This window comes from Ambystoma mexicanum, chromosome 4q, assembly GCF_040938575.1.
Source record: "Ambystoma mexicanum isolate Mex_15411 chromosome 4q, UKY_AmexF1_1, whole genome shotgun sequence".
In the NCBI taxonomy this organism is placed as follows: domain Eukaryota; kingdom Metazoa; phylum Chordata; class Amphibia; order Caudata; family Ambystomatidae; genus Ambystoma; species Ambystoma mexicanum.
Genome location: NC_090928.1, coordinates 50,606,879 through 50,627,584, shown reverse-complemented (window position 1 = coordinate 50,627,584; position 20,706 = coordinate 50,606,879). Strand labels below are relative to the sequence as shown.

The window sequence follows — 20,706 nt, the reverse complement described above, 5'->3', positions numbered from 1 at the left end:
GGTAGGCGGCGCGGTCAAGGATTTTCAGGAGGACAGGGACTGTCATGATGGGGCAGTAGTTAGTAGGGATGCTGGGGTCAGGGATGTTTTTTTAGAAGTGGAGGACCCATGCTTCTTTCAGATTCTTAGGGACTGTACCTTGTGAGAAGGAATTGTTGATGACAGAGGTGATGAATGGGGCGAGTTCTGTGACACAGTCTTTGATGATTGAGGCAGGGCATATGTCGCCTTGACCCCTTGACGGTTTTAAACTGGAGATGATCTTGATGACCATGGTGGTGGAGACTGGCCTAAATTCAAAAGGGCGGGATGAGGGCTCTCTTGAGATAGGTAGGTCAATGTTCATTTCTGGTAATGTTTACTTGTCTTTTTTGTTTGCGAATTTATTTTGTCCAGGAGTGCATGCTGTATGTCAGCGCACCAGGTTTTGTCTTTCTGACAGGTGTCTGGTGGGAGACTCAAGTTCCCTCAGGATGGTGAATGGTTCCTTACTGCCAGATTTAGCGTTTGCTATGCGTTCCTTGTATGTAGGGTTTTTAGCTAGCAGTATAGCTTATTTGTATTTTTTTAGTGGAGGAGATGAATAGATCCCTGTTGTTTTTCGATTTCGATTTCCAAGTTGATTCAGCGGCACGTTTATTCGATCTAAGGTTCTGGAGGTCAGGTGTGAACCAGGAGTTCAGGTGAGCTGTCTGTTTTGGTTTGCGGAGTTTGCAGAGTTTGAGTGGGGCAATTTTGTCAACCGCTTGGAGGATAGTGGTGTTGTAGATGTCTACCATGGCTGATGGGTTGGCATGGGACTAGGTACCTTCAGTAATGGGGCCTAATAGGGGGAGCAGGTTTGTGCGTTTTGATGTTACGTGTGTTTCTTGCAAGGGTAGCTGGGGTTAAGAGTGGGACAGTTTAGTGTTGGGTTTGTCCAGGGATGGTGAATGTGATGAGAGGCAGGGGCAGGGGGGAATTAGCAGTGATGCTGGTTGATACATTTAGGTCGACAAGCCAGTCTAGGGTGTGGCCTTTGTCATGGGTAGCTTGTTCAATGCGTTGAGTAAGTTCAAGGGCTGCCATTGTGTTTTGAATGGTCGTGTCATTAGGATCTAGGCTGTTGTAGATGCCAAGATTGAAGTCGCCTAAAATGATCATTCGAGTGGATGGTTTTGTGTTTTTTGAGAGGAGTAGAGTTATATCCTCGTCAAATGTTTGTAGTGGGCCTGGTGGTCTGTATATAATGTGCATGGTGGTGGTTTCAGTATTGGGGTAGGATAGTTTGATTGAGAGAAGTTACCCAGAGGTGAATGCATGGTCGTGTGATTCTCTGATGGAGAGGTCAGATTTAGCGATCAGGGCAACTCCTAAATTGTGAATCCTTCCAGTATGGCTAATGAAAGTGCTGGGCCTGCTGCAGGGTCCTGCGAGGTTTCTATGACTGCTAGGAGGTCGAGATGGTTCGTAGTTATGAGGTCAGATATATCAAGAGCGTGTGCTAGGAGTGATGAGGCCATCCTTGATGGTAGTTTCACTGATAGCACTGATAGTAGAAGTCTGAATGTCTTTAGGAATGTTGTGCGATAGGGAAAGGGTAGAATGGCTCAAAGCATCATTGGGCTCAGTCGGATTGTTAAGCTGAATAATACTTTGGAATCAGGCAAACTGGTCGGTCCTTTGACGCAATCAGATGTGCTTGGGTAAGTAAATGTTTCCTTGAGCAAATCGTACATTGTAGTGAAGCTGCGGTGCCTAGGGCTGCAGCATCCTTTCAGCGCGGAGAGGAAACAGTTAATGAAGTTCTGCTGGTAGAGAGGCGTTGACTTCAGCGGCAGTGTCGCTCTGTAATGTGGGCAAAGGCCATCAAGGTTGATGGTTTGGTGAGGCGTCCATGAGTACAGGGAAGCTATTGGAGATGGCTGCGGCGTGTTAGGTAGTAGTGGGGGCATGATGGTGAACGCAGGGTTGCTGTGCCCCCATCACATGCTTAAGTGGAGCAGGAGCGCTCGCGCGGAAGAGAGCATTGCCTGTGGACTGCTAAGGCAGCTCCGAGATAATGAGAGCAGCGGTCACAATGGAAAGCACGGCAAGATTGCGCTGGATGGGAACCGTGTGTCGGTAGGATGCGTAGATTACGTCGGAGTAATTGTTTGGTGTTTATTTCTCTGGCAAAATGATTTGCAGGCATATTTTTGCATTGGCTGAGGGCATTGTGGGGCAAAAATCCCTTATTTGCCCCACAAATGGAAATGATGGAAATTGATTACCGATTCCGAATTAAACGGTGATGCCAGCACTGGGCAGCAGGAATTTAATGTTTACCACAAGGGAGGTGGAAGTGGCCTTGAGGTCACAAAAGAGTGGGAAGGCGGCGGCTCCAGATCTTGTCCCAATCGACTTATATAAGGAAGAGGAGGACATCTGGGTCCCTGTCTTGTGTAGAATGCTTACCGCTATAGCATTATCTAGGAAAATGTCAGATTAATGGGGAAAATCAATCATCGTTCCCATATTAAAAGGGTGGCAGGGACTCCTCAGCCAATTACCGTCCCATTTTGTTGCTGGACAGTGCTGGCCAAATCTTTGGCAAGGTGATCTCGAATCGCCTGCAAGAGTGGGCAGGTTCCACCAATATAATTAGTTACATCCAAGCTGGGTTCAAGAAGAATAGGGGGACCGTTGATCACTGCTTCATGCTTTCACTGCGGGTCCAGAAGTACACAATGCTTAAGAAAATGAAGTTGTATGACATGCATTACTTACCGTAAAAGCATTTCTGCTGATTTTATCTGCTTAGATTCACATGCTGTGCATATAGTCCGACATCCAGTGGTCACCGCGGAGTATTGCATCTTGTCTTTCGAGAATCGAAAGGGGACGTTGACATGGGCGTGCCTGTAACACTATCCCTTACTTGACGTGTAGGGTACCCAGAATCCCTCACGTGTCGAGGTCCCTCCGATTGTATTTTTTCTGCCGTGAGGGAGCCTATGACTAACTTGAGTACAGAAAAGAGAGAAAGTAGAAGACGTCTATGTTCCTTCCATCCGAGTGGGGAGGAAGGGTGGGCGCATGTGAATCTAAGCAGATACAATCATCAGAAATGCTTTAACGGTAAGTAATGCATGTCTTCTGATGCTTGTTAATCTGCTTAGAATCACATGGTGTGCATAGACTAGCGAGCAGTACCCGGAGTTGGAGGTGGGATGTGAGAAGGAACAGTAGAGAAAAGATGTCTTAGTACTGCTTGTCCCACCTGAGAATCAGACCGAGAATGAGTGTCTAGGCAATAGTGTTTTGTAAAGGTGTGTACAGAACTCCAGGTTGCTGCTTTGCAAATGGACTCTAGGGGAACATTTCCAATAAACGCTATGGAAGCCCCAGTGCCTCGAGTATAATGTGCTCTAGGCTTGAAGGGCAGTTCTCTCTTAGCAAGAGTGCAACAGAGTGTGATGCATTTGACAATGCATTTTGAGATAGTAGATTTGGAGACAGGGTCTCCTTCTCTACCTGCTGCCACTGACATGAAAAACTGATTTGCTTTCCTTAGTGGTCGAGTTCTTTCCATGTAAAACATGACTGCTCTGCGTACATCCAGTGTGTGCAGGCTTCTTTCCCCCATGTTTGAGGGGATTTGAAAGAACGTTGGTAGTTCTATGGATTGGTTCATATGAAATTTTTAAATGAATTTCAGCGCAAACCTAGGGTGAGTGCACAGAACCACCATATCTCTGTGATCTGTTACAAAGGGGTCTAGAACTGAGATCGCTTGTAGTTCACTGACTCTCCTAATGGAAGTAATGGCTATTAAAAAGGCAGTTTTGTAGGTGAGATCTTTGAGACTTGCTCTATGCATGGGCTCGAAAGGAGACCCCATAAGTCTAGTCAACACCACGTTTCGGTCCCACCCAGGAGCTGGGTTAGAGATGGGAGGTTGAATTATTTTTACTCCCTCCATGAAAGCCTTAATAACTGGTATCTTCCACCATGACACCTTTTGTTGTGATGTAGTGTGGGGTGAAAGAGCAGCCAAGTGAACTTTTAGCGAGTTAAAGACTAGGCCTGAATCAAGTAAATGGGTCAGGTATAAAACGATATGTGTAAGAGAGCAGCCAATGGGGTTGATGCTTTTAGAGTTGCAACAGAAAATAAAACGTTTCCATTTACTGGAATAGCAATATCGTGTGTTAGGTTTTCCTGCCTCCCTGAGTATGTCCATACCTCTCGGAGGGAGCTGCAGGTGCCCGAACTCTATGACCTTAGGAGCCAGGCCGCTAAGTACAATGTTTGCGGGCATGGGTGAAGTAGTTCCCTCTTGTCTTGCGACAACATATTGTACGGGCAAGGCAGTTTCATTGGAGGAGATAGGGACATCTCTGTCAGATGAGCGAATCAGGGTTGGCGGGCCCACATGGGAGCCACTAATATCATTGTGACTGGTTCCTGGTGCATCTTGTGCACTATCTTTTTGAGTAGGGGAATCGGGGGAAGAGCGTGAAAAAATTTCCCTGGCCATTTATCCAGAGTCCGTTCCCCTTGCAATGGTTCTGGGGGTACCTGGAGGTGTAATCTTGGCATTGAGCGTTCTCCAGAGTTGCGAACAAGTCGATCTCTGGGAAGCCCCATTCTGCGAAAATGTTGGCGACAATGTCTTCTTGTAATCGCCATTCGTACTCCATGGCTAGTGGGAAATCTCTGCTGAGTACGTCTGCCAGAAGATTGAGTTTCGCTGGAACATATTGTGACAACAGGAACATGTTGTGTTTGAGAGCCCACTTCCAAATGTTCTGGGACAGTTTGGACAGCCCTGGAGAGTGAGCGCCCCCATGTTTGTTCAGATAGTACATGGCCGTGGTGCTGTCTGTGAGGATCAGGACCGTCTTTCCCTGCAGTTGTGTCTGGAAAGCTTTCAGTGCTTTGAATACTGCTAATAGTTCCAGCAGGTTTATGTGGTTGGATGCTATGTCTGACGACCAAACTCTGTGTGCTGTCTCTTTAAGCAGGTGAGCTCCCTACCCTGTGAGAGATGCATCTGTAGTTAGAGTGGCCTCCACTGCGGGGTGGTGAAGGATTTCCCCTTCAAGAGGTACTCCCTCGAACACCACTGTAGTGAGAGAACAAGGGCTGGCGAGACAACCACTAGATCGTCCCATTGTCCGCTGGCCTGATACCACTGGCTGTTGATCCACTCCTGCATTGGACACATGCGCAAGCGCGCGTGAGGAACCAAATAAATGCATGACACCATCATTCCCAACAGTCACATATTTTTGAGTACCGTCACCTCTCGACTGGCTACATATTGAGGGATTTGAAACAGCATGTTTTGGACCCTCTCGTTGGAGGGGAAGACGAGGCCGTCCTTTGTTCGAATTAGAGCCCATAGGAACTGTTTGACCTGGCTGGGCTCTAGGCTGGATTTCTTTTCGTTGATAGAGAATCCTAGACTGAATAAACAATCTGTAGTTCTTTGGGTATTTGATAGGCATGTTTAGTAGGAATCCCCTGTTATGAGCCAGTCGTCGAGGTAAGAATAAACTGGGATGGATTGCCTGCGCAGGTGTGCTGCTGCCACTGCCAGTACCTTTGTAAATTCCCTTGGTGCAGAAGCTATGCCAAAGGGTAGTACTTTGAACTGATAGTGCTTGTCTTGAATCATGAATCTGAGGTATTTTCTGTGCGCCGGCAACATTGAAATATGAAAGTATGCATCTTTCTTGTCCAATGTTGCCATGTAATCCCCCTGTGTGAGCAGGGGAATTACCTCTTGAAGAGTGACCATACAAAACTTTTGGGGTTTCACAAATTTGTTCGCTTGGTGCAGATCTAGTACAGGGCGCATGGCGAGGTCCTTTTTGGATACAAGGAAGTACACTGAATAAATACCCTTGTTTACCTGTAGAAGAGGTACAACCTCTATGGCGCCCTTCTCCTGCAGGGTCTCAACTTCTTGTAGCAGGATTTGCAGATGTTCTGGTGTCAAGCATCTTGCTTGTGGCAGTCTGAACTGTGGGGTCCGACTGAACTCTATACAGTACCCGTGGGCGACGTTCTTTAGCACCCACTGGTCTGTAGTTATTCCCTCCTATGTTCAAAAAAACAATGTTAGCCAGCCCCTGACCGGGGATGCATGGGAGGGGACCCAGAACTGCGGGTCATTTCTGGCCTGAGGCCGGGAAGCCTCGAGGGGTAGAGTTTCGGCCCCTTCCTTTACCGCGTCGTTTTCCCCCTTGTGAGGTGTGGGGTGTTGTAGCTGCTGGTTTCTTGAGGTGAGGACCAGTTATTCCCTGAGCTGTATTTATTTTGAGGGAATCGTTGCCCACTAGAGGAATGTCTATTCCCGCTCCCCCTTCTTTGTGAAGTTCTCTGGGTGATCTGATCCAGAGTTTTAAGGGTGTCATGTTCCTTTTTTGCAGTTTTGAGGGCTTCATCCACTGCCTTTCCGAATAAATTATTATCCTCCACTAGTTTATTTATAAGTGAAGCTTGTGTCTCTGGTTTGAACCCAGAGTTTCTTAGCCATGCGTGCCTCTTCAGGAGGGTACCTTGAGCCAAAGACCCTCCGGCAGTTTCTGCTGGATCCAAAGTTTTTTTTAGCATACTATGGTTAACTTGCCTGCCCTCTGTCACTGTTGATAGAAGACGGGCTCGCAATGGCTCAGGGACTTCTTGAAGGCCTTCCTCTAGCTTGGCCCATTGCGCATCAGCATAGCTGGCTAACAACATTGCATTGTTGGCGATGCGAGTGGAGTAAGCCGCCGTCGCAGTGATCCTTTTCCCCAAAACGTAAAGTCTCTTACATTCTTTGTCAGGGGGTGCCTCCCCAGTGGATAGGGGAACCCCTGCTCTTTTCCTGGTAGTTGTAACAACCAATGAATCTGGAGTAGAATGACCCCTGATTTAGAGGGCGCCTGAGGGGGAGGGTCGAAAAAGCTTCTCCGCCCTCGGATTCACTGCTCTAGTAAGTGCAGGTGTTAACAAAGAAGGGGCCAACCTCTTTTTAATTGAATTAAGTAGAGGAATCGCCTGGATGGCAGGGGGGTTTTCTTTTAAAATGTCCTCCACAGAATTATCCTCTGGAACGGCTTCTTGAGTAGCAATATTGAAGTGTTCAGCTGCCTTCCTCAATATGGCATTGAAAGCCATTTGCTTGTCTACCGGGGAGGCCTGTCTAGTGGGCGTCGTAGGATGGGGGTCCAGGCAAAAGGCATCAGGTTCTGGGGTTGGGGTAGGTGACTGCCAAGAGCGAGGATCAATACCCCCAACCCTTAGTGGGGTCTAAATGGACCTCCTCAGAGTCTATAAAAGGGATCTTCATTTTGAGCCTCCTCCTCAGTGAGGTCATAAATGTATTCTTCCTCTTCCTCATCTTGTGTAGGGTCAAAGACCCTCTGCAGCTTAGCCACAGGGAGAAGGGGGTTTTCCTCCCTAGACCTTTTGGGTGTAGACTTCTCAGAGAGTTCCACAAATCTCTCTAGCCTGTCCATACATCCTTCAAATTTTTCTCTGGTCCAAACAGATGAACCAGAGTGGTCCAGGGGTGGAAAGGGCTCATCTAGTGGATCCTCTGTTTGTAAATGTCGAGATTTTTTCTTTAAAGCCAAATAAATCCCTTCAGGAGCTTCCAAAAAGTCTTTTCGGTGTTCTGGCGGTTGGCACGTGTCTTCTCGACTGTCTGTATGCCTTTCCGTAGGTTCTGGTAAATTTATTGTCCTATCTTTGGGCTTCAACGAATCCTTGTGCTTGTCCTTGGCTTTCGACAAATCCTTGGACCTTTGTTTGTGGGAATCCGCTGAAATGATTCTGGCGATGCTCCCTGTAATTACTTCCTCATCGGAAGGTTCTGAAGTACGGGCCTCTGGTTGCGCGACTACTTTCGGCAGAACCGGGACCTTTTCGGCCGTTGACGCCTTCTTCCAATGCCTCTCGACGGGATGGTGGATATTGGGGTCTGTGCCCTTTGATTTAGTAGGCCCAGTCGCAAGGCGCATCTGCGGTTGCAGGGAGGGCTGCGGACCCTGGCGGTCGGCGGGCAGGGGCGAAGTTTTCAGCGGGCCCGTTGTCGCTACGGACCGTTTTGACTGTTTAGTCGAAGACGTCCCTGGGTTTGTGTTCTTAGTGTGGGGAACATGTGCGCCTGCGTCGCCGGGGTGTACATTCCCCATAGCAGGAGCTAGGTCTTGCTTAGCGGGGCTGGGGACAGACGACACGGAGCGAGAGTGCTCCGCTGCAAGGTCAATCGCCTCCGAATCGGAGGCTAGTTCATCACTCAACCACTCATCACAATCGGCGGTTGTGGCAGCGGGAGAACTAGGCTTGGCCTGCGACATTCCGTAGGCCGCCCACCGCTTAACACAGCGCTCCTTCAAAGTTTTTGGGCGCAGGAGCATGCAAACCGCACAAACCGACTCGTCGTCATTGAGGGGTAAAATTCGGTTACACTTACGGTGCTTATCTTTCCAAGGACATTGGGCCCTGCAAACAGGTCAAAACGTAATTGGAGTCCGCTCCATATCTGAGGAAATAAACTGTGACTAATAGACCCAGGGAATAATGAGAGAGGAAAGGGAGAGGCATTCTCAGAAAGGGAAATGTCCATCTTGACCCCACTCTCCCAACTGTGTAGGCCGGCCAGAAGGCACGGACACGTGGTCAGCAGTGCCGACCGGACTCCGTCCGTAAAAGATCTGTGGACCTTCTTCGGCGGGAAATCAGGCCGTAGTTCGGTTTGGAATGGGAAGAGAGGTTACAACCGCATTCGATGTGAACATTGGTGTGAGGCAGGGATGCGTATTGGCACCCCTGCTCTTTAGCATCTATATACAGGAGATCATCGAGGCATTAATGAAGGAGTACTTGGATTGCCCAACGATAGTACCTGAACAATATCCAGCCTTATTTTATGCAGATGATGCTATCATCTTCTCCACCTCCCTGTAAGGCCTCAAGGCCCCACTAAATGTTTTACAGAGAAAATGTGCTGAATTGCATCTCAAATTAAACACGGAACAGACTAAGGTGTTGTTCTTCAGGCCACAGTATTCTTCGTATTGCCCATTGCAAATAATAGTTGAAGAAAAATAACAGTTGAAGAAACAACCCTGGAACAAGTAAAATATTTTGATGACTTGGGGGTTAGATTTCAAGAGAAATGGGACTGGTCTGATCAGATTATTAAAGCGAATTACTCTGGAAAAATACAGTGGCCCAAATAAGTTGCTTTTTAAAAAACATGGTAGTGGTGCAATCTCCCCAGTTATAGACCTATATAGAAAGCAGGCACTCCCAGCATTCATCTACGATGCAGAAATGTGTGGCTCTGAGAGCACTGGCCTACTTGAACTCACGGAACACAAGTTTTAAAAACAATTTCTCATACTCCCTAAAAGCACACCAAATGCATTATTCTATCTTGAGCTCGTCTTGTCCCCAGTACGCAGGATAGTTGCCTTGAAACCAGTTTTATACTGGATTAGGTTATGTCGCACTGAAGGATTGGGAAAATACCGTGAGGCACTGCTGCACCTTATGTCCCTGAAGGTGGAAAACGTTAAAGAGGGATCTCTTTTGTAAATAATATACTCTATGCACTTGATGAGGGTGCTCTTTGGGAAAACCCTTACAATTTACACGGCCAAGCATCTACAAATGTAAAGAAGAAGTTAAACATTCAACATAATAAGTTACTGGTAGAGAAAGCGGCGAGTTTGAAACTTGGACAAACATATTTAAGCCTCAAAACAGAACAGGCCCTTGTAAAGTACTCAGGTACAATTGTTCAACCTTTTGAAAGGTCACTGTTTGTTCGGCTAAGGATGGGAACCTTGCAGTTGAGAAGAACATGGGAATGGCCTTTGTGTGGGGTAGAGAATGAATCCATGCACCACTTCTTCCTGATATGCCCTGTGTCTATTAGCTTAACATGAAGCTATGAAAGGCCGGTTATCAGATCTGTTGGGGTTCGTACTAATGAAACAATTAATTTTTTTATTTCTGACACTGAACAGCTGGTTGTTTTTGCTACGGCCCGCTATTTGCACAGAGCATGGATATTGAGGAAAAGGGTTATAGGCCTGAACAATGTTGGCGCGTAACATCAATCTGTGTCTATGTCTAGGTTTCTTGTTCATTCTTTGACCCAGCGATTTTTTACTATGCGAGGCTGTGAGCAAGGCTCTCCTCGACAGCTTTTAGGCAATGTGCTGTACTTTTTTAAACGATTCATCATATAATGATGTATGGCACTTTTATCTGCTAGCTGTTTCGTTTTTAATAAGGTGAAATAAGCTATGGATTTTTAACATTCTTATAGATATTATTTGATTGTGTTGCAATTGCAATGGCATATTTTCCCTTGTGGTTTTATTTGCTGTACTTGAAGGATGTACACCGAATAAAAGTTGTTTTGATTGATTGATTGGTAATTACTAATTTGGGAGCATCACTATTGAATCTAGGATCATCAGTCATATGTTGAAAAGAGATCATTCATCTTCCAACCAAAGAAATGCAACAAATCAAAAGCAACTGCAACATAGAGAGGTATGATCGCTCACTGCCCACAGCAAGGAGTGCAATAATTCAGGAGTAGCTGTAGCTGTAACATTCTAAGAAGAAATAACTCTCGGTCCAACCCAGGGAACACAATTTAGAAGCATCAATAACATGCTGAGAAAATGTCATTCACTGTCCTTATGAAAGAAAATGAATTAATTTAGAAGCATCCATAACTTGTGTAAGGAACTCATGGTGGCAATAGTAAAGACAGACACAAGTGATCACAGTTCAGGGGTGTTTATTGAGCTTTATAATGGGTGAGATAAATCCCTAAACTAAACCTAAATGTAAAATGCGATCAAGCTCGACCATCAAATAATAATAAGGCAGTCCTAATGGCGTCTTGTCAAATAAAAAGATCCTATACTAAAAAGAAACTATTGCCAAGACTTACTTCTAAATTACAAAAAGAGTGTGGGATAATGTTCACCAGAAAAGAAAGACGTGTTCACCAAATTATAAGTCAGGATGGCATGGCTGGGTCTCCCTTCACCACGTTTGAAGCACAGGACAAGGCAGGACCCTCGAGCAGAGCACGAGGTTCACAGTTCAGTTCAATGATATCAAAACCTTCAGAATCCAAGTCTCCTTCTTGCAAAAGGTCTGTGGTGTTTCAAAATGACAAACAAACAAAAGTTCTCTCTGTGATCTTGCAGCTTGGGCGATTGATCTTCGTCTTCAGGATCTCCCTCCGTCGGGCTAAGATCCTCCCCACAGTTTGGGCCTCCATCCGTCGGGTTCACTACGGCCTTTCAAGTGCAGCTTACACTGCTCATTTTCATCAGAAACCGAGGTTTTCCCTCTCCTAGCTTTCTTTCGGGATCCCTGTCAGGTTCACACTTGCCACATTCCACAGTTCACAATCTTATTGGAAAGCGCAGTTCCCTTCCCCTGGCTTTCCTCTGGAAATGGGTCAGAGATTTTCGATTGTACAAGGGATTTGACGTAACCCTTGGAGGGTCACTCTGACACCCTATGCCACCCCTATGCCACCCTTTCCTAGGGTCTTCTGGTTCTTGTAGTTTCAAAACAGGTCCCAGTCAGAGCCTTTCGAATGAGCGCCCACGTGGCACCGGACCCCTCTGCACCTGTACCTCAACTGGGCTTTCTTTAAAGTTCAAACACACACACAAGTTTGTTCTCTTGCAAATTCCTTACTTTCAAAATGTTTCTACTTGCAACCTTGGGCTCAACACAGTTCGGTTTGCTATCAGCTTCCTCCGACTCACCGGCTGTGCGGAACCCGTTGGCGTCTCTGATCTCTGGAGTCAAGGATAGTACCACGGTTGCCAGCTTGCCTCTCTGCCTGCATTATCAATGCGGCACGCCCCGTGTACCGTTGACTTCTGCTGCTACGCACGCCAACTGTAACTCCTGGTCTTATGATTTCCCTTTCGGAGGCTTTGCAGGTTTGAGTTGAAAAGGGCATGGGAAATTCCCCCCTTCGTCATCTTTCCAGGTCTCGCCGCCTTTCTTCTCCGTTTGAACTTCCGGTTTGGTGCATCTGTCTCCTTGTGCGTTCGGCGTTGCTCGAAGTGTGCTCTCGTGCTCCGCTTTTAATCCCTGTGGGGAAGGCAAAGGGCCGTCAGGTGTGCACGGTTAGTGTCAGTTGCCTGACTCTGCCTTACCCGTGTGTTGGGACATGTCAGGTAAACGGCTCTGGTGTTAGTCTGCTGTCTATTACAGTGTAAGAAAGTGTTCGTGTTGGAAAAGGGGGGGGGTTAGAGCATCTGAATATCCTACAGGGTAGGATGGGAAAAAGGTTTTACGAGGAAGAGGATACCGCGTCTCAACCCTCGGTCTCCCACTTCAACTCCCCGACACCCTGTTCCCCATCTGGCGGAAACCCGTGTCTGTGATGTCCACCGCCACTGTGATGGCGTGATCCGAGGCCACCTCCCCTCCTTGAAAGAGCTCTAGCACCTCAACCTTCTTGTCTTCGGGCAGGAAGTCCAGAATAGGACCTAACTTTAACCATAGTTCCCAGTCATATCGGGTCAAAACAGCTAGGGCGTTAGCTGCCTTGATGGTAGAGGCTGCTGTATTAATGATCCTCTTGCCCATTGCATCCAGCTTCTTCCCCTCCTGGTCTGGAGGTACCATGGCCGCCGATGGCGGGTTTGCCGAGCGCTTCCTGGCTGCAGCCGAGAACACCGAATCAGGCGAGGGTTGAGGCCTTAAGCACATGGGACTGAATCTGGAAACCTGTACTTTTTCTCCAACCTGTCCCACAATGGTCTTTCTTCTCGACTTGCGCCTTTGGTACAGGAAACCTTCTTGCTGTGTCTCCTTGGGGACTAACTGAAACAGCTTAGAGCCCCTTGGTATGACGGAATGAAAGCATCCAACTTCGTCGGCTGGGGAGGCCCTATAGGGCTTGTCCGCGTGCAGAGTTTCTCTGTCAGCTGCAATTAAGTCCTCGTCCTCGACTGTGCCCCTAGCCATGGTAGCTGTGTCCGTGCCCATGTCTGTGTGCTGGTCCAGGTCTTCCGAGTGTGGTATTTTCAAGACGAGGTGGTGGTGGTGGTGGAGAAATCGAATGATACTGAGGACTAGCGCCCCCTTAGGCCTTTCTCTTTTGTGGGGGCAAGCTTAGCCTCGGAGGCTCCTGCGTGTCCCATGAAGGTGTAGGTCCCGGTGGCGGCATCCTCTGCTGTATCTCAGAGACCAGTGTGCACAGTGTTGTTAGAATGTTCAGTGACATGTCCCTAGGCCGAGGGTTGAAAGGACCCAGTGACGTTGGGTCTGGGCTGACTCACCAGGGGACCCTTCGTGATCTGTTTAGCAAACGTCCTGCAGATCATTGTCCTTCATGGTCCTTTAGTAGATCTGCTCCAGCCTATCCAGAACAGCCCGCTGGTCCACGTACCGGGGGGGGGGGAGTTCCACTGGAGGGAACGTCTCTCTCTCCTTCTCAGGAGGTTGCTGGGACTGTGCAGTCGCCCAGTCATTCCCTGACCCCGGAGTGGCTGCTGCCTTCGTCGGTGCCTCCGCAGTCATATATGGCCTTGGGGGTAAGGACACCCGTGGTGTGGCTGCCAATTTCTTCATGGACCCACTCTCCTTTAGGGCTATATTAGTGGTCTTCGTTGACTTCGTCAAAGATGTGCTTGTTGCTGCTTTCGTCAACGGTGCCGTTGTCGACTTCTTTGGCCTGGCATGCTGTGAGGTCTTGGCCAGCTTTGACCAGTACTCTCCGGACATGTCCTTCGTCGACTATCCGCGGACACACAGAGTTTTGCCGGGTTTGGGAACTTTCTCTTTGAAGTGGAGACCGGTGGTGATATCGATCGCCTTTTGCCCAACTCGGGAACCACATCCGTGGCAAACCCAGCAGCGCTAGCATTGTGGAGCTTGGCCTTCTCTTGGACCCCCGCAAGCGGGGTTCCTCAAAGGATCTCAAATTCTCCGGGAGGGAGTTCGATCCTCAGACCGGCCGGTCCTAGGTGAGGCTTAACCGTGCCCTGCGGCTGAGTCAGTGGCTTTGCTCGACTTGAGCCACGCTGACAGTCTGCAGTTGCAGTCCTTTTTGGTTTTCTTCGAGAAACCACGGCACACCTCGCATCCCTCCTCATCGGTTCCATGTCTTAAAATCGCGGCAAAAATGGCCGTGAATACAAAATATTGCAGCAAAAATACAGTGGTTTTTCGCGCCACAATCATGTAAAGGATGCGGGGAATACCCCTACATCCCCCGGACCCATTATACCATTTAAGGGGCAACCCCCGCTCCCCTTAAATGGTATAATGGGGTACACCTTTACCGGGTCAAACCACAGCATTTTTGCCGCAATTCTTTTACCAGTGACATGTTTGCTGCGGTTTTATTACCCGATACCTCCTCATGGTGGTCTGGATGCAGGCAATATAAGCATTTATGATGCTGATCTTCCACGAAAATGTTTCTTAATCCACACTTCGCGCAGAGTTTGAAGAGGCTTTGACTTTCCTTCTTCTCTTCACTCAGGACTTCTCGAAACTTCGATGACGATCAGGCGGTGAATGAAGATCTTCGCCAGTAATGGATCCCCGCTGCCGGCCTCTGTCCTTCTTCGAAGATGATTAAGCAAAAATCAGTCAAAATTTCGAACTATTTTGACAAATATTTGAAAAAACATGAAATTAGCTCAGAGAGCAACTTGAGGACTCCCCACACTGAAGCATGCAGTAAAAATCTGAAGATGGCTGCCAGGGGTGGAGCTTAGGCAGAGGACTGTCATTGGATGGGGGATGGGGGGAGTATGACCCAGAGGACAGTGACTGGTTTAGAGAAGAAATACAGTTTTAAAGTTTTTTCTTTTACTGAGGATTCCCAGCCTGACGACTGGGAATATTCATGAGCATGTCAATCCATGCCAGACCCCATGCTGGAGAATTGTTAAGAATAAAAATAGTCCTTTTCAATTGTTGATACTTTATTTCAATTTCCCTCATTTTAAGTACCCACATGTTTTTTAGCTGATTTTCCATTGGCAACATATATTGTTCAATTGATTTTCCAGAAACAATATCTATTATTGTAACAATATAATTTGCTTGACTTAACAGTTTGTATTTCAACAAATGGGCATCACGTGTTTCGCATATTTGTGTTTTCTCAAGGCCACTAATTGAAACTTACACTTTCGTGCAGTCTTTTTCTTCTCAAAATCTAAGATATAGTTTACAACGGTGATGTGTTCAAGAAAATGATCAGGGTATGATTCTGTTTCTCTTTGTTAAGATTATACCTCTATTGACTTTGAGTTGATGATTTTATCAACTGAGAATACTTCACTAGTATTTACTGCATCCTGAGATCTGCTGGTAAAAGGATGCAAACCACACCTTCTTCATATTGCCACTCTCAACTCTCACTCTGCCGTCAAACACTCCTCTGACATCTGCCACCTCCTTGAAGAACTAGACCTTGATGTCCTTGGTCTTACTGAGACATGGTTCACGGCCAGCTCTGTCACGAGCTTTGACACTCTCCTCCCTGATGGCTACAAGATCCTCTCAGCACCCAGATCCTCCCGGTCCGACTGGTGGGGCAGGGGGTAGCCCTGATCTTTCCTGAGTGGATTCCTGCCTCTCTCATTCCCACTCAGACCTACTCCTCTTTTGAATGCCTTGTCTGTAGGCTTTCTCTCTCAGCTACCCATTCTCTTACTGTGGTTACCATCTACCGGCCTCCTGGTCAAATCACCTAATTTCTCTCTGAGTGAGCAGACCTCTCCTCCTCCCTCCTGGCGTCTACCACTCAACTCCTACTCCTCGGTGACCTAATTATACATTTAGACTCTCCTTGCTCCTCCTCTGTACTCTTCCGTGACCTCTGTGACTCCCTCTCCCTGTCCATCCTCCCCTCTGGCCCGACTCACTCTGCAGGGCACACACTCGATGTCTTGATCTCATCTGACCTCCCCCTCTCCATCCCTCTGACCACTCCTCTCTCGTGGAGCAATCACTTCCTCCTCTCATCTCATCTCATCTCATCTCTCCCTCTCTTCCCCCCAAGCCAAGCCTACCCCAACACTGCCACCTACCTTCTTGGACATCCGGCCCATGAAGCGTGTGTCAGTTGAGGCTTTTGCCGCCACTTTCTCCCCCCCCTCCATCTTTGACTGTCTCACATCCTGACACAGCCCTGTCTCTGGTCTTGAAGTACAAAGCCAAGTGCAATTCCTGGTATGACTCTGACCTAGCTACACTTAAACGTAAGTGTAGGGCAGCTGAGAGGAAATGGAGGACTTCCTGTTCATCCTCTGACAAACTGGCCTGTCGCCTGCTACAAAGGCAATACCGACTCTCTGTCCTCACCAAGAAGAGAGTCCACATTCAAGCTTGTGTCTCTGGGGCATCTAACAACTCGGCTGAACTCTTTAAAATCTGCAAGGAGCTGGCCAACCCTGCTGCAGTCTCTACCCCTCCTGTTGCCTCCCTGGCTCTTTGCAATGCCCTTGCCTCTCACTTCATTTCAAAAACCCAGGACATCCTGTCCACCCTCTCCAGCCACACCCCTCTTCTTCCCTCTCCATCTGTGCTTTCAGACCCTCCTTTAGCCACCCTCCCACCATCCTTCTCGTCCTTTCCTCTTTCCACCCCTGACGAGGTTGCTAGACAAGTCCGATCTATGAAAGCCTCTTCAAAACAGGTCCATCCCTGTTCCTCTAAAACCATCAAGGACCGCATTGACCCCCTTGCCCCGGCCCTTGCTGATTTTTGCAACCACTCCTTTGCCTCTGGATCCTTCCCCTCCCCTCTGAAGCACTCCTTTGTGCATCCTCTTCTCAAGAAACACACAGCTGATCCTTCTTGTCCAGCTAACTATCGCCCAATTTCCATTACTCCCTTTCTTTGCAAACTCCTGGAAAAGTTGGCCATCTCTCAGCTTAACCTTCATTCCAATTCTGTTGGCTGTCTCCATGACCACCAGTCTGGCTTCAGAGCTGCCAGAAGCACGGAAACTGCTCTCCTGAACATCCGTGAAGATCTGCTCTCCAACCTTGACTCTAACATTCCCTCTGTCCTCATCCTCCTCGATCTCTCTTCTGCCTTCGACACGGTTAACAATACTATCCTGCTCAACTGTCTCTGTGAAAACCTGGGTATCACTGATCAGGCCCTGGCCTGGCTGACCTCTTTCCTCTCAGATCGACCCTCCCAGGTCCAACTTGGGTCCTTCCTTTCATCTATCTTCCTCTCTACCTCTGGTGTTCCCCAGGGGTCTAACTTCTCGCCATGGCTTTTCAACCAATACCTGGCAACTCTCGCCCACTGCATTGCCACTTTCTGCTCAAATTTCCAGTGCTACGCTGACGACACTCAACTCATTTTCAGGCTGCCCTCTGCCACCTCCTCTCCCTCTCTCATCTCTGATTGCCTAACTGCCATTCAAGATCGGTGTGCCGCCAATGATCTTTGTCTGAATGCCAAGCAAGACAGAGATCCTCCTCATCGGCAGACCTTCACCATCCTTTCCCCGCACTCTCTGGCCGGCCTCCCTTGGCCCTCCTCCTACCCCGACCTGCAAGGCTAAGAACCTCGGGGTCATCTTTGACTCCACCCTTTCCTTCTCCGCCCACATCTCTGAGGTCTCTAAAAAGTCACATTTCCGATTGCACCTCCTCAGAGGTACTCTGCCTTTCCTCTCCTTCCCCCAGAAGCTCATGGTATCCCAAGCTATGGCTCTCTCTAGCTTGGACTATTGTAACAGCCTCTTTCTAAATCTACCTGCCTCTACTCTCCGCCCTCTGCAACTAATCCAGAACAGGACTGCAAGACTTGTCCTTGGCCTCAAGCCCTGGAATCGTATCTCTCCAGCTCTGAAATCTCTCCACTGGCTCCCAGAGGATGCAAGGATTAAATTCAAAACCCTCTTTATTGTCCACAAGGCTTTCTGGGGCCTGGGTCCAAAATACCTTCAGCTATCCCTCCGCAAATACCTCCCCTCTCGAGCTCTTCGCTCCTCTATCTCCAACTCCCTCAGGGTCAGTCGTTTTTCAAAGAAACGAGCTGTGGGGTAGATCTCTGTCTTCGGCTGGGGCCTCTCTCTGGAACAGCCTCCCTGCCACTCTAAAACTTGAGGAGAACCATCTCTGGATCCGGAAGCACCTTAAGACCTTCCTCTTATCTTCTGCCTTCGCTCCCCCTCTCCCCTGCTGACCTGTTCTCTCTTTGCACCGTGCACCTGGCCGCCCTCTGTCCTTCGGGCCCAGGTACCTGCTCACCCCGCCACCCTCCCGCACTGCCACCGGGCCACTCCTTGCACTGGGGTCTGTACCTGTACCCATACAGCCCCCCCTTTTTCTTCCTGCACTTATCAGACCTACCCTGTCTGCTGCCTTAAACCTAGCACTTGCAAATTGCTGCCTGCATTACCACTGTTTGTTGCCTTTATTATTTATTTATTGTTATTTATCTGTTTCTTCTCTGCTTCGCACTTTCCACTTCTCCCCCTTCCATGCACTTTTCCCATCCCACCTCTCCCATGCACTTGCGCGTTCTCAATGTCACTGGGCCTAGTAAGATCGCTGTTTTGTTCTCCCCTGTTCCCCTCCCTTGCCTTGTCGCGCTCTGAAACACTTGTTTACGAGCGCGATAGAAATAAAATATCAATCAATCAAAACACAAATGGCAGAAATTACATTAAAAAAGCGAAGCGTTATATGTTGAGAAATGTGCATGATTCCAAGAAGAATAACTGTGATTGGCCTAGCCTGCTAGGGAACTCTGGGCCAACTAGCCAAGAAATATGAAGGCACTGACTGGTTGTGCCTATGGGGAAGTCTGGCTTTTGCTCGCCGAGGCAAATGAGCTGTTGCAACACAACTTCTGCTGGACCTTTTGGTGGAAAAGGAGCAATTGCAATCAGCTACTGTGACTCCTGTGACTGCTACGACTGCTGTGACTGAGTTGGCCAGTAAAGCGACATGAGCTTCTCCTAAAGACTTTTATTTTGGTTTTCATTATCAGTAGACATGATTTTTTTGTCCTCTTTTCTTTTTTTGTTGATTCTAAGGGACGGGGCCCTGATCTGTGCTGTGGAAATATCTTCCTGTGTTTGGTTTAAGCAAGTCCTCCAGACTCCCTCTTCGCACAAAAGATAGATCTCCAAGTACTGTGAAATTGATCTTGTTTTTGTCCTCGTCATTCAAGAATGAAAAACAACATCATCCTTTTGTAACTATCCTTACCCAGAAGTCCCTGGGGATTTGGAAAAAAGGAAGAAGCATGCCAGGTCTAAGGACAGAGAAAAGGGCAACATTTTACTATCAAATCTATTTTCTTTATACAGTTACAACATTTTGGGTTGGTAAAACATTTTTGAAAAACATTGACTAAAAGGCCCAGTAAGCAATCTCTATGTGTCAGGTTGTGTGCGTTTGGCACTCCCCTTCCTGACACATTCTACACCAATAATTCTTCTGCCTCTAAACAGCAAAGCAAAACATCCTCACCTGTGGGGCTGCTGATAACTGTTATTGTCATATCATCCATATGGGGCAAGCAACTAGCATCTTCCTCATGTTTTATTTTGAATGGATTCATCCCAAGCCCTGTTATAAACATACAAACAAGGTAAGCATGACATTATGATATACAGACAGATATTAAATAAAAGGCAGTATTTTCTGCTAGGAAAAACACAGAACATTCTGGTAAAGGGTATTATTGTTGGCAGTTCTTTCAAATGGAATCGTCAGAAGATTGAAGGTAATGAGCAAATTGTTTGCCTTGTTTGTGTAGATCACACATTTTATTATGAACTAGATGTCAAAGGGGTTCTATGTTCTTACATCCCCAGATTTCTTTTCGCAGAGTTTTTTGCGGAATAATTTCGGCCGAAAAAACTCATCAAATTATTTTGTTTTTATATTTGGGAGGGGGGGTCCCCCCAAACCCTCACTTACCTATTAAATAGTCCTAGTCCCTATTCCCCACACCACCTACCGCTTATATCCCCTTACCCACCCCTCCCCATCTTTTTCAAAGAATTTTTCTCAGCGGCAAACATGCTGGCATTGCAATAACGTTGTACCGTCAAAGGAGAGCTAATAACCCAGGAGTTGGACAATAATGCATCAAAGTAACTTTTCAAGTAATAGCAAAGATGGAAGAAATGCACATAAAGCCTGCGGTTAAGAAAACAAACTCTGATGTTAACAAACAATCATATTTCTCCCGTTTGGATCCAGGCATGAACCCTGCAGTCGGAGAAGTGCCATTTCCCCCACAGCCAATGCAAAGCTCCCGAGTCTCCACAGATGCAGAGGACTCAACAACGATTCAAGATGGTGAATCAGCTACTTCCAGCATCAATTTCTGAGATGCACAGAGGCCGTGCATATAAATAGACACATAGGAGAACAATCGTCCCATTAGGAAAGACCAATCCAACACTAGGAAAACAAACCACCCACATGTGCAAGCCCTTACCAAGAGTTCGGCCTGAATGTAGGGTTGGGCATGCATAAAAGGGAAGCCCAGGAGTACATTGAGGTGGATGTCTGGCCATCCTTTATGAGAGCAGCAGTAGAGAGTTATTGTTACGCTCACCTGGTATCCACAGGGACGCCACCCAGCCGGGTTACTCGCTGGTATGCTTCTCAGCTTTGCCCTGATGTGGTCTGCGGGGAAGGTTCTGCCTGAGAATACAGGAGGACTGAGTTCAAGACTGAC

General features: G+C 47.6%; 1 protein-coding gene across 2 annotated transcripts in view; it reads right to left on the bottom strand.

The window, feature by feature from the left end:
• LOC138467452 (uncharacterized) overlaps positions 1 to 20,706 on the bottom strand; it is a 665,424-nt gene that overhangs the window by 395,086 nt on the left and 249,632 nt on the right. For both annotated transcript variants that reach the window (XM_069607453.1, XM_069607454.1), the window contains one exon: positions 19,485 to 19,583. In XM_069607453.1, the coding sequence (XP_069463554.1) occupies positions 19,485 to 19,583 (99 nt within the window). The remainder of the gene's footprint in view (positions 1 to 19,484; positions 19,584 to 20,706) is intronic.